At 29.3% G+C, this 13,859-nt stretch overlaps 2 protein-coding genes across 2 annotated transcripts in view; one reads left to right on the forward strand and one right to left on the reverse strand.

Moving 5' to 3' along the window:
- Nucleotides 1–13,859, forward strand: part of LOC111637420 (sarcolemmal membrane-associated protein-like) — a 92,784-nt gene that overhangs the window by 73,687 nt on the left and 5,238 nt on the right. The window contains exons 8-14 of the mRNA XM_023382907.1: nucleotides 11,284–11,421; nucleotides 12,858–12,920; nucleotides 13,029–13,086; nucleotides 13,159–13,236; nucleotides 13,320–13,364; nucleotides 13,432–13,494; nucleotides 13,570–13,740. Of these exons, the coding sequence (XP_023238675.1) occupies nucleotides 11,284–11,421; nucleotides 12,858–12,920; nucleotides 13,029–13,086; nucleotides 13,159–13,236; nucleotides 13,320–13,364; nucleotides 13,432–13,494; nucleotides 13,570–13,740 (616 nt within the window). The remainder of the gene's footprint in view (nucleotides 1–11,283; nucleotides 11,422–12,857; nucleotides 12,921–13,028; nucleotides 13,087–13,158; nucleotides 13,237–13,319; nucleotides 13,365–13,431; nucleotides 13,495–13,569; nucleotides 13,741–13,859) is intronic.
- LOC111637618 (tigger transposable element-derived protein 4-like) lies at nucleotides 9,575–10,658 on the reverse strand. The gene has a single exon (XM_023383145.1). The coding sequence runs from the start codon at nucleotides 10,493–10,495 to the stop codon at nucleotides 9,704–9,706; it is 792 nt and encodes a 263-aa protein (XP_023238913.1). The 5' UTR covers nucleotides 10,496–10,658; the 3' UTR covers nucleotides 9,575–9,703.

The raw sequence follows: 13,859 nt of genomic DNA on the forward strand, positions 1-13,859 counted from the left end.
AAGTTCCAGGTATAGAATTTTATGCTCGTTATGTGGATGACATATTAATTATTTTTGATTCCTGTATGGTAACACCTCATGAAATAGAAGATTATGCGAATACCTTACAACCCAATATAAAGTTTACTAGTGAATTGGAACAGAATCAGGAAATAAACTATTTGGATGTGACTATTAAGCGTGAGAAAACGCAATTGGTGTTCCGTAAGTATGAAAAATTGTGTAATACAGAAAAAACAATTAGTTATAAATCTTATTGCCCTATAGAAACTAAGAGAAACGTTTTTACCATGGAATTGAGGAAAATACTAAACAGAACAACACTCTATGAAGATATAAATAAAGAAATTAAACAATTATTTAGAAAATATTTATTGAATGATTACCCGAAGAATAAAATTTGTAAGTGGTATAATTCTTTTATAAATTACAGATATAATGTTAAAAATTGTATAGATAATAACATTTATGTAAAAATGCCTTATATATATAGTTTTTATGAACGATATAAACCTTTATTTAAAAAGTCTTCTGTATGTGTAGTGGCCAAGCAGGAAAATAAAATGTCGAATGTTATTAATATTATAAATACTAAAGGTCGAAAAACAGTAAGAAATCAGCTTGACGTCGCAGGAGTGGTCTACAAGGTATCATGTGATTGTTTACAAGCGAAATCATATGTTGGAGAAACGGGACGGAAGCTCGAGATACGCCTAAAAGAACACGAGGCAGCGATTCGTCTAAAAAGACAAGAGTCACCATGGTATCAACATTGTGTTAATTATAATTGTAAAATTAATAGAGACTCTGTAAGAATATTGTATAAAATGGAAAATTTGTTTAAAAGACGTGTGGTAGAACATCTTTGTATAATAGAACATGCAAATTTGTTGAATCAGAATGTCGGTCTTAACGTTGATGCATGCTGGGAAAAATTTATTTGTATAAAAGGAAATAAGTGTCTGGTTGTTGGATAATCCACTGATGAGGCTGTAAAGGCGAAATGCATTTGGAACGTGATTTGAAAACTATGAAAATAAAAGAATTAACATTGGTTAAAGTAAAGTATCTTTGTTGATTACTATTTGTCCGCTAATATAAATCACTCGAAGTCGGTCTAGGAAAGAGTGTTTTAATTTACTCGTCTATTTTTAGAAATTATATTTTTAGTATTCTTACCGATCCCATTGTTTTATATTTTTATATTTCTTCAACAATTAATTCATACATATAAAGAAAAATAATGCATAAAAAAATTTTAATTTTTTACTTACTTTCGCTTGCTTCTCTCTCTCTTTCTCCGTTTTTTCCTACTTTTTGCGATTCCTTGTTTTTCCCTTTTTGTTCAGCCGCGTTTTCTTCCTTTTTCCTTTTATTAACAGGAGCTGCGGGCACGGTCTCAGGCTCTTCCCATAATGGTAATCTTCTGGATCCAGGAAATATATTACTTAAATGTTGCGAAAAAATGTAGAAACGTTTGCCTGGTTTTTTTTTTGAGGGCCAATCGTGGTATTTTTTATACATGAAGCTGTACATGTACGAATCCGATAGGTCTTCCATGTAATGTTTCGGTAGGTTTTTCTTGTTTTTCAAGTATCCCCACAATCTCTCTATGTTTTGGGTGTGAACCCCAGTTTTTGGGTTCACAAAATTCTCCGAATGATTAACCGTCTCGTGGGTGATTTCAATGCCTTCCAGGTCGTCTATGTGGTTGTATCCCTTCCATTCGTCCATCAAAATGGTGCTACCTGAGTTTACGAATTTACAAACGATCCAGTTAAGCATTGTTTCTGATCTATCGTTCACTTGACACACAAAGCAGCTTTTGTCTTCTCGGCATATTCCGCCCACTACCCACTTTGTGCTCTTCAGTTTACAGCCTTTTTCATACTTGTGCTTACAGATAACTGTCTCGTCCAGTTCAACAGTTTTTCCCAGACCTCTGATTTTGAACGACAGGATATTGTGCAAAGCTACTAGCATTACGAATCGGACGTGGTTCAACCAGTTGACAGCGGCCTTGTTAGAAATTCCGGCAGCATTAGCCGATACTGTAGTCGAGCAATCCAACGCTAAATAATGCCACACAAACGACAATATGCTACTCCAGGGAATTTTGCCGAATTTGCCTTTGAAAGTTCCTTCGAACGCCGAACTGTTGTTCCAGCATTTTTGACATCTCATTGCACACGATTTCCTATCGTCACGATAAATGATTTTGCAAGGTTTCGAACATTTCGAGCAAACATCAGCAACGTGCTGTAATCCTAGTTTTACCGCAAATATAAACCCTTTGTCGATACTGGGATCCAGACCCAACTCGGGATAGTCGCTTTCGAGAAGACGGAAAAAGTCCCGGGAGGTACATCCCCACCAAAATTGTCCGGAGGCAATGTCCAAATCACTCATTCGGAAAAAAAAAAAATAATTAATGGGAGAAAAAACAAAAAATTGCCTTCAATTTAAACAAAATCAAAACAAATTCCTGTAACAAACTGACCTTCTTCTTCATAGTCGTCGTCGTCACGCAATTTGAACTTTCGCACGCGCATATGCCCCTCGTCCGTTTAGCAGAATTAATTTGCATATCCCGCCGCGTTAAAATTCAGCTCCCTCTATCACAAGCGTCGCTTGGTACCCCGATACGAGATTACCGGAAACGCCACCATCTGGATACCTAGGGTAACATCAACCAATTTTTGAATAAATGGATGCAAAATACTATTATTTATTAGCTGTTGTATGCAGTATTAGACATTTGGCATTATTTTGAGATTACATTTTTAATTAAACTGTAGTAAGGTTTTTCTTTATGTTTGGATTAGATTCTTGGAGATGCTCCTCTCTATATAGTATACTTATATACATGTATAGACTTTAAATAAAATGAAAGATAAAATTACAATGAATTTCAATGGGATACATTTCTAGGTATACAAAAATTTGAGACCTAAATCTTTATATACAAATTAAAATTACATAAAATATTTATGTATATTAAATAAGAAATAATATATTAATGTATTTGTATCACATTTATCTGTAATAAAATAGAGAGACCAGGAACATTCTGGCTGAGGATTGGTGTACATTGATGTAATCATCATTTGTTGTCTTTTTGATTAATTAGAAGTTCTTTTGATTTTTATAAAATAAAAAGGAGAGTTGTCTATCTTTCTTGATGCCTTCTATCCTGCAGAATGTGTTAATAAAGCTACAACAATGCATTGACTTCTCTTTTAAAACAAAATAGAATAGAATTTTTAATTCTACTCTCAATCGGGATCAGTGTTATCTTAACTTCCGGAGGTATCTATCCCTGCTGTTGTCTGTTTCTATAGATATTAGCCATTTTATAGTCTATAGGACTATAAAATGGCTTTTCTTGCTTTTCTGTTCATTATTGCTGCTGTGATTTCTGAATCAGTCGTGCAGATAAACCATTCAGTTCTTCATTTGTAAGAGAATGAATGAATAAATGATACTTCCATGTTGCGGCATTATTAATAGCGATTTGTTAAAATTCAGGTGTACTCGCAAGTACTTTCAACAGTTTACAGATGTCATCCTCAAGCAAAAATCAAATACGTTTATTATTCCAACCCTGAAACTTTGTAAACTCTGCTATTACTTCTCTCATCAGGAGCGTGCTCCTTATCCCACCCATCCAGGTATTAATAGATAAAGAATTACAAATTATTAATAGGATGATGCACAAAGCTGGATATTCTAATTCCAGGTATTGATATGTCTGACTAATAATATGTCTAATTCCAGCTATTGATATGTATTGATATGTCTATTTTTGACCCATATCAATGGGTCAAAAACAAATTGTTTCCAAAGTCTTTCCTCTAAAACAAGGAAGATCTAAAGATAATACGTCTGCCGAAACCATATTTGGGCCCCATATCACTAAAAATAACACATGTATGTAGAAAGCATGGTTTTATATTACCTGTAGCCCCTCAACCAACACTATGAAGATTATTGTGCAATGATAGACACACACTCACATTGAACAAAAAATCAGGGTCTATAAAATTCCATTAAAGCATACCTTGTCAGGGGAAGAAATTTTCTACATAGGAGCTACAAGAAAGCTACAGTCCCGCATCCTGGAACATCAAGAAAACATTAAAAATAATAGACCAGCAACAGAATTAGCAAAAAAGGTTCTAGACCAGGATTATCTTCCACTTTGGGACCACACTAAATTGCTCAAACATTGCAATAATCATAGAGAAATATTTATATGGGAGAACTTTTACATATCTGCAGTAATGCCGTACAATGCACTGACATTGGAAATACCACAGCTGTGGATAACATTATTTAAACAATCCAAGTTATAACTTTGCATTCTAATTTATATCACAGCTACACACAGCACCACTTGTGTATTTTTGGGGAGATTACGTCATTACATCACGTTTCTATAAAAACATTTAATTATTTCAATTTTAATGTTTATTCTATATTCCATCTATGTGCATTACGTAATTTGAAAAGTTCATTAAAAAAACTGATAATTTGATAATAAATGTATTCGATTTTTGCATGAGGATGATGGCTGTAAGCTGTTGAAAGTACTTGCGAGTACACCTGAATTTTAACAAATCGCTATTAATAATGCTGCAACACGAAAGTGTCATTTATTTATTTAATTCTAAACGCTGGCGTGAAGTGTATCATATGTTCATTAAGAGAATGAGAATGGCTTTCCAAAAATTCAATATGTCACTTCATTAGGCTTGTTTGTTAAGTTCCAGTTTGCGAGTATTGCAGGAACTACATTGGCATTCTTCACTGCTATTTCAGATCCTCTGAAATTATGTAAATTTAGACTATATTTTCTCTTATTTTTATAGAATGACTTGATCTCTGATAACTAATATTAATTTGGATGTTTTTGGGGTGATATAAGTCCAGTATCCTATGACACCATGATGTCCAGTATCCTATGACATCAGTATCCTATGGGGTGATATATCCAGTATCCTATGACAGAGTTGAACACAACATCTTTAAATGTTTGTCAGAGGTGATATGATTTAAAAGTTGCTAACACCTAGTTAATTTGTTATAAAGAGTAGTATTTGATCAGATATTAATCTTGTATCTATAGTCATTCTTACCTGTCCAATAATTATTCAATATTCTAGATCAACACAAGCATCGTGGAAAATTATTATCATTATAAGTATTGTTATTAGTAGCAATAGTAAATATTGAATAAAAATAATATGTATAATAGTTGATCTTGTAATGTTCAACTCCATTTTGTTTAAAGTTAAGATATCTGGTAAATTTGTTTTAATGAGAACCTTCATTATTTGAAAATTTCAAATGACATTCATTCAGTGGCTTCAGTTTTATTTTTGAAGCATTTTATCAAGAAGAAAGTTAAACAGCTCTTGACAGATTTAAATTCAAAAGTTTGTTTCTCTACATTACAGAGAGGTCTTAAAGTATCTTCTTCCAATTGAGGTTAATCTTATCCACATTGAAAACAAGATCAGATGAATATTATATGGTTATCCTCCTTGCATAACTTTCTTTCAACATTAAATTAATATTTGTAAAACAACATGCCTCTTAGAAAATACAAAAAAAATCTTAATTCATTAAATATCACCAAAATTATTTAATGAAATAAAGATTTTTTGATTTTTGGAAAAATTGTTGTTTTTAGTTATTTTCTTTTTACTGTTTACTGTTTACATTGTCATTTTTCAGAATTATTGTTATAATGGAGAGATATGCCAATCCTCAATTTGTGTAATAATTTCAATTATTTTCTGATGTTATAGATTTGCATGGTATTTTTAACCACATTTTCATTGGCAATCGAACTTATGATTAGATACTACCCTTTTTTATTTGTCTTAAACTGAAAATTATATTTAAAATATTTAGAATAAAAGGATTAATCTACACAATAAACTGCTAGAACATAATGTAACAAGTTACAGAAAATTACAGTAGGCAATTTCAAAAATTAAGTTTGGTAAAATTAGGTATACAGGTATCCCTCATACAGCACAGTACTTCTACAACATGATTTCATTCTAACATTGTTTTGGAAATCCTCTATACAAAATTTCATAATTCTTAAGTGTAAACTTTGTTATTTGATATTTCTTTTATTTAAGTAAGCATGCGTGTCAAATTTGTCTACAGATTTTAGAATATTGAAATTTTCAAATTTTTTTGTGCTTTTCGTCGGGTTTACTTTAATGAAAACTGATAGTGCAATTTTTTCTTTTTTGTCCTAACTTTCCTATCAACCACATATTCTTGTAGTTGCTTTCATGCTTTAGCCCTTCAGACTGATACTGTGTTTTTTTTTTATATGTTTGTATTTAGTAAAGTTTATTTAAACATTTTTAGGTAAGTGTTATTAACCTGTTTTTTAGCTTAATAGGCAAGCAATCATTCATAAAATGACAAATGAAATACGGCAGTATCTTGGTATTTGAACACAAATATGTGGGAATAGTCACTCAGTATTCAACTGAATAAATGTGATCTGCTAAAACAAATTTTTGATTAATAACAATTTTATTTTGTTATCCACAAAAACTTTTTATGTTAAAGTAAAAAATGTGAAAATGTTGCTGATGCTTCTGATCAAGATCAACAAAAAAGCTGAGATGATGACAATACTTTGTAAAAAGAGAACACTCTCATTTTAACTAAAATTAATAACAACATGTAATACAGTACTTTTAAACTTAATTGTGATTGTTAATTATTGGAAATAAATTATTGATTGCTTTAATAAACATATTCCTCTTAGCAAAAGTATACTATTATTTTTCGTTACTTACTTCTGGAACCCTATGTTTTGCATTAGTCCTATGTTTCATATAGCACAGATTTGCATAACACTGCACTTTCTTGCAACGTAACTACCATGTTATACGAGGGATACCTGTACTATTAAAAAGCTACAACTGCACACAACATTATACTGTTTCAAATGAACACAAACAATATATATCTAAATGAGAGTATCTACAATATTATCATTAATGCATGCACAGCAATCTTCCTTGAAAGTGAGAGAAGTTTTTGACAAAACAAAGGAGATTATTAGAAAATTTTCAAATTGATTGATACTAAAATTAATGTGAATGAATTCATAGAAAACTAAGCACCTATTGTAAAATCAAAGGGTATAAAAGAATTTATTACAATATGTTAGTTCTGATTTACAAATTGATTCAAATAAATTAAAATTACAAGCACAGAAACACTCATTTATCATAGTTTGATTTGCTCTTATGTCTTAGTTCAGTTTTATGGATTTTGTTTTACCAAAATAATTTTCAATTTTAAAGAAAACAAGAAAGTTATAAATAACAATTAATATTTATTCCTATGAATTAAAATGATGTAAAAATACAGTATTTTTATAGTTTTGGTTTAAAATATTTATACAATCCTAGACTGTTTTGATATGATATACAGTGGGTGATTGGTTAACGAACAGATCGGATAATGAATACTTTCGCAAAAGATTTTTATGATCGGACAACGAACACTTCACTGAACAAACACAGGAAGAAGCGACGTAAAATAACGAATACTGATTGGTCTTCCTTTGTCTTCAGGCAACAATTCGAAACTTTTCGGAGTGCAGGAGACGTTGACATTGACATTCTACCCAGTATATACTGATTGGATAGTATTCCCCCAAACTTTGAAACTCTCCCTTGTAATTCCAGCCTTTTATATTTCTGACAGAAACAATTCTTTTACGTTTCTTCTGAAAATGTAGATTTATGCCGATATCTGCTATTAAAGATCTTTTGAAGAAGTAGGAGGATGTCAGAACAACGGTCTTAAAATGGCATCCAAACCAGGTTGAGGTTAATAGGCCTATAGATCTCTACAATTACAATGCTATTAATTACTTCTGAAAAATCATGAAGAAGACAGAAAAGCAATCGACATTGGACAGATTATTTAACCCCTATAAACGGAAAAAGCATGACTAATAAAAATGCAAGACCGTGTATATATGTATTTTTATTATTACATATAAGTGAACATAGTAAGAAAGTATATATTTTTTATTTTTTTTGGGGGTCTCCAGAACAAATTAATCAAATTCCCATAGAAAACTTATGGTAAATCAATAATCGGTTAACAAACAATTCGGATAGCGAACAAAGTCTTGGAATGGATTATGTTTGTTAACTGATCACCCACTGTATATAATAAGAATATATACATAAGTACAATACAGTTTAACCAGCTTATAACGTCATCCATGGGACCGGCAATTTTTTGACGTTATAACCGAGTGTCTGCGGGGTCGTAATTTCAGTCCCATAAAAGTATCAAGTCTGTTAAAAATCTATTATAAAATTCATCTAATTTTATATTGTATGTATAAAAGTGCAAACTAAATGTTTAAATTAACTTTATTTACATTATTATGTCTAAATTTACAACGATGTAATTAAAAATTTCAAAAATTATTTTTTATAAGAAATTTTTATTTATCAAGTTTCGATAATGGCGGCACTTTCGGTTTTGAGAATAATGTCCAATCAAAAAGCAACAAAAAGTTAAATTAAGCAAGAAACGAGAAAATTATCATCCAGGTGTTATTAATGCCTGGATGATAATTTTCTCGTTTCTTGCTTATCTAACAATGGACATGAAGTCGAATATCTTTCACTTTTAGGTTAAATTAATGTATATCAATTAAAAAGAAACAATAAAAATATTCACTTAAAAAAAGTCAGTTATTTTAGATTGTAGGCATTTTTCACCTAAAAATTGTTTATCAATGTCATTTTCTAAGTCGTAGATTTTGNTTGTTAACGCCTGGATGATAATTTTCTCGTTTCTTGCTTATCTAACAATGGACAAGAAGTCAAATATCTTTCACTTTTAGATTAAATAATGTATATCAATTAAAAAGAAACAATAAAAATATTCACTTAAAAATAGTCAGTTATTTTAGATTGTAGGCATTTTTCACCTAAAAATTGTTTATCAATGTCATTTTCTAAGTCGTAGATTTTGTTCATTATTTCCGATGAAGTTTTACGAGACCTGTAAAACATTTTCAATAATTTTATCGCATTACTCGCTTCCTTAGTTGACGGCACTGCAGTTTCTCTGTTTGATATTTCATCATCATTATTATCATCATCATCATCCACATTTTTTTCGTCTGAACATTTAATTTGCTAAATAATATCTGCATCTGTATAAAATTGAGATGTTATTAAATTTTCATCTACACACTCATATTCAGTAGCAGAAGATAACAAAAATTCGCCATTTTCTGAACTCTGAAGTGTTTTAATTAATTCCGATAGAGGAATGTCATTGTCCTCATTGTCATCTTTCGTAAATGTAATAGCTGTTTGACTATTACACAATTTTGCATGGTGAAAACAGTTTGCTATTATTAGCGAACTAACCTTACACCAAGATTTTTCCAAAAAATCAATTGCATCTAATAAAGAAATTGCCATTTTATTTTTATCTTCCATATTTGTTATAATTTTTTGTAAAAGAATTTTTCTGAAGTGAGATTTAAGGCTTCTTATAATTCCTTGATCCATTGGTTGAAGTACGCTAGTACAATTCGGAGGAAGGAATACAAGTTTGATGTTCTTTAAATTTTCTAAAATTGGATGTGCTGGGCAATTATCGACAAGGAGTAAAACTTTTTTCATTTACCAATAAGTTCTTTATCCCATTTTCGAATTTCTTCTTCAAAAATCTCAGACGTCATCCATGACTTTTTGTTCGCTTTGTAATTTACTGGTAGTGTTTTTATGTTTTTAAAACATCTTGGATTCTTTGATTTTCCTATTACAAGAAGTTTTCTTTTGTCTGTACCAGTCATATTAGCACAAACAAAAGCTGTTATTCTATCTTTCGCAAGTTTTCCAACAACACACTTTTCCTTTTTAAATTTAAATGTTTTATCTGGTAAAAGTTTGTAAAATATCCCGGTTTCATCTGCATTATAAATGTCTTCATCTGCATATTCTCCCCTTAGTTTAGGCCACACATCTCTTAACCAGTTTTCAACGTCCAGTAAATTTACACTTTTTGCTTCTCCACACACTTTCCCAAAACTTATGTTATGTCTTTGTTTAAAACGGTCTAGCCATCCATTAGAACATTTAAAGTTAGTATCGCCTAGTAGTCGTCCAAATTCTTCTGCTTTTTCCATTAGTCCATTTAGTGGTAAGTTGGAACTTCTGCATTGGTTAAACCACTTAATTAGAGCGTCATCAATATTGACTTTTTCACATAACTTAATTTTTTTCACTTGTCCCTTGCCATCTTGAAAACTTTTCAAAATTTTCTCTCTGTTTTTTATTATTGTGCACACTGTAGAATTTGCTAAACCAAAGTCTCTGCATACATCTGCCTTTTTTCTTCCACTTTCAACTGCTTTAATTATTTCTACTTTGCAGTCTAACGTTAACGCTTTCCTATTTAAGCTAGCCATTTTATCTGATTTGATGTTAAACTACAACACAAGTATGAGAGCTATGCAGACTAACCCACTGTCACGTCATTTAAAGGGGTGGCGCATCTCACCCCACCGAATCAGGTGGTGACAGTACCACCCACAATCGTTCTAGGAAGCAGACTCTGACCCTAGGACTGAACACGTAGTATTTTCTTTGATAAATAAAATTTGTAATTTAATTTTGTNTTGTGCAACTCAATACATAAGCTGTAGTTTTAGATCATTTTAATACATAATAAAATCTGAGTGCTGAAAGAAAATATTTTTTATCTATGTATGTATGTCTCTTTAATCCAAAATTAAGTTCTTAAGAAATTAAGAAAATATTTTTTCGTAGATCTCAATGTTAGCTAAAAATATTAAAAAATCTTATTAAAAATTAGTGAAGCTGTAATATAAAATAACAATTTATTGTGTATTTTATATATATATAGATCATTTTTATTAGAAGCAACATTCTCATATGTGAGTTTTCTTTGTACTTTTAATGCTTTTGAATTAATATATTTTGAAAAAAGATTGAAAATTGTATAATTCATGAAAAGTTTGATTTATGGATTGTTTACAGATTTATAATTGTAATCTGTTTATTTCAAATGCTAATATTTATATCTGATATTAATATTTGTTACATATTTTTATTATATAATATCAAGTATCATTCGTCAAATATTCTTTATATAAAACTAAAAAACTTATTTAAAATTTTAGCAAATTACTATTTATATTGTTTACTTAAGTTGACCTGTATAAATTATCTTTAGAATACCTTATCAAATACAGAAGAGAAATGTTCTCACTTACGGGAAGTGTATGATAATAGAGAAAAAGAACTCAGGTTATTAACTGAAAAAAATGATAAGAACCATAAGGAAATTATTGATTTGAACAAGAAATTGCAGGTAAATAAAATTTTAAAATTAATGTTGTTAAAATTGATTAAAATGTACTTTATTATTACATGGATTTATTATAAACAAATTAATTACAACTAATACATTTTATCTTCTCATAATACATAAAATTGTAATGAAGTTAGCAATAAACCTTTAACAGTGGATAAAGTTGGAGGTGTATTATTTACTTCCTTATGTTAACTACAGTGATTAGTTTAACTTCTATTCAACTTTTATAAAATTATATAAAAATTTTATATTATGATTCATATTAAGTTGACATTTTTTTTCAATAACATGTTTTAGGATTTCTTGAATATGATTACTTATATATTACTGTAAATTTTTTTCAAGCATTGACAAAATAATAATTGACAATGAGAAAAAAGAAAATATAATTTACACAGAGAAAATTACTATTAAAAACACTTTAAAGGTAGACAGATAACAATCCACTTCTTAGACATTATGTCCTATTAGGTGTTGAAGGTTGAACTTTATTTGATATTTTTTAATGCACAAAACATTTGACTTTTTTGAGATTCAAATTTTTCTGATAATGTACTTCACAATTTCTTTTGAATTATAATTTCATTTTTTGCAAGAAGTCTGCTGCTTCTCAAACATTTCATATCAATCAATCAGTTCAATGTACTTTTTACACACCATATTTTTTACATATAAAAGCATGCTCTTATATAGGGGCCAAATTAGCATTATGCTTTGCAAAGTACCTTAAAAAAACTCATTATTTAAAAAAAATCTTTATAATATCAGAAGCATTTTCTTATTTTGACTTTTTATTTTTAATGATGGTTACCACAGAGATGTCACTGAATAGTTACTTTATCAATATATTTATATTTAATTTACATTGACATAGCAGTGCAGTGCAGTGCTCTTATAAGCTAAAACAAACTGCCACAGATAAGAGCCTGCCCTTATAGCAAAGTAGGACATGTTTCATAAACAAAAACAAGCACTTTTCACACATAAGAACATGCTCTTATTTGCATAGAAATACAATAATTTTGAGAAGGAATTAAGGTATATTTAGGTTCACTTCAACAAATGAATTACTACTATAATAATAATCATGTTTGTAACTGTTGTATTATTACATTTCTAGTAGATTTAAAATATGTTTTTAAAAAACTATTTATTTAATCCATAACTTAACACTACTATTCTGGTCACCTGAGAATAACTTTACCTTTAAAGCATGTAGTTAATTACATTATCTTTAAAAATGGAAAAATTATTTAGATATTTTTATAGTTATCTTAAATTTGACTGAACATTTTTAAAATTTATTTTGAAGTGTAATAAATGATCTTAAATAAAAGTTCTTTTAGAAAATAAGATATACAGAATGATATTATTTGAGGTATATTAGTTTTGCTTAGCTATAAATAATATATATTATTATTTATTTTTAATAGGAATCTTTAAGGAAAGTATTACAAGAAAAATTGGAAGCAATAAGAAAAGTACAAGATTTAGAGGTATTTTTATTTTTTTATTATTTATAAAATTTGTTTTAATAGTAAACTAAAAGTAAAAAATTTCTNTAGGGAGAAAACAGATTATTTGACAATTTAACTGTTTTATAGATTGAAAGCATTCAAGCTGATTGTGATTTTACAAAACAGCAATTGGTTGTGATGAAAGGTAATGAAAACTTTACTCTTCTAGTTTCAAAAATTCTAATTATATAATTTGCATATTTGACATCTTGTTTAGCTCGTTTTGAACAAATGAAAAAAGAACACAATTTGGATGAAAATGTAGACAGTAATGGAATATCAATAATCACACAAGGTATGTGAAATAATACAAAGCTAAGAACTAAAGTTTTTTACATGAAAATGTGGATAATTTGTTTGTTTGTTTTCTACAATTAGATGTTATTTTACCAAATGATGATGATGAAATTGGGAAGCTTAAAGGTACAATAAATTAAAAATTTTGTATATATTTTATATCATTTGTATTTAATTTAATTTAAAATTTTAGCTCAGTTAAGAGAATCCAAAGAAGAAGAAGAAAAGTGCAGTAATCTTGCTAAAGAACTTCAAGGTATTTGAAAAGTCTGTTTTAACTAATGGCAATATAGTTGAAAATGATGACTTACTTAATCTATTATATCTGTAGCAGAAGTAAACAGATTAGAAATTGAACTACAGAAAGTTCAAACAGAAAATGACGTAAATACAACAACTTTAACTATTGTTTATCCTTCCAATAAACCTAATGGCGATTTACATGATGAAATACAACATGATAATACAAATGAACTTCAGAAAGAAGTTCAGAAACTTAAAGGTAGAAATCAAAAATTAAGAAGTTTGTAAATGTTTAATATTTGTTTTTTCTTTTGTATTATTGTCAAAGTGGTTTGAGAAATTTGTTGTTTGCATGCATTAAGTTTTATTCTGTTCTCA

The sequence above is a fragment of the Centruroides sculpturatus genome, unplaced genomic scaffold (genome assembly GCF_000671375.1).
Source record: "Centruroides sculpturatus isolate CEXI.00-Female unplaced genomic scaffold, Cexi_2.0 scaffold53, whole genome shotgun sequence".
NCBI lineage: Eukaryota > Metazoa > Arthropoda > Arachnida > Scorpiones > Buthidae > Centruroides > Centruroides sculpturatus.

Coding starts and splice junctions, on each gene's coding strand:
- LOC111637618 (XM_023383145.1), bottom strand. CDS start 10,495: ATGGCTAGCTTAAATAGGAAAGCGTTAACGTTAGACTGCAAAGTAGAA.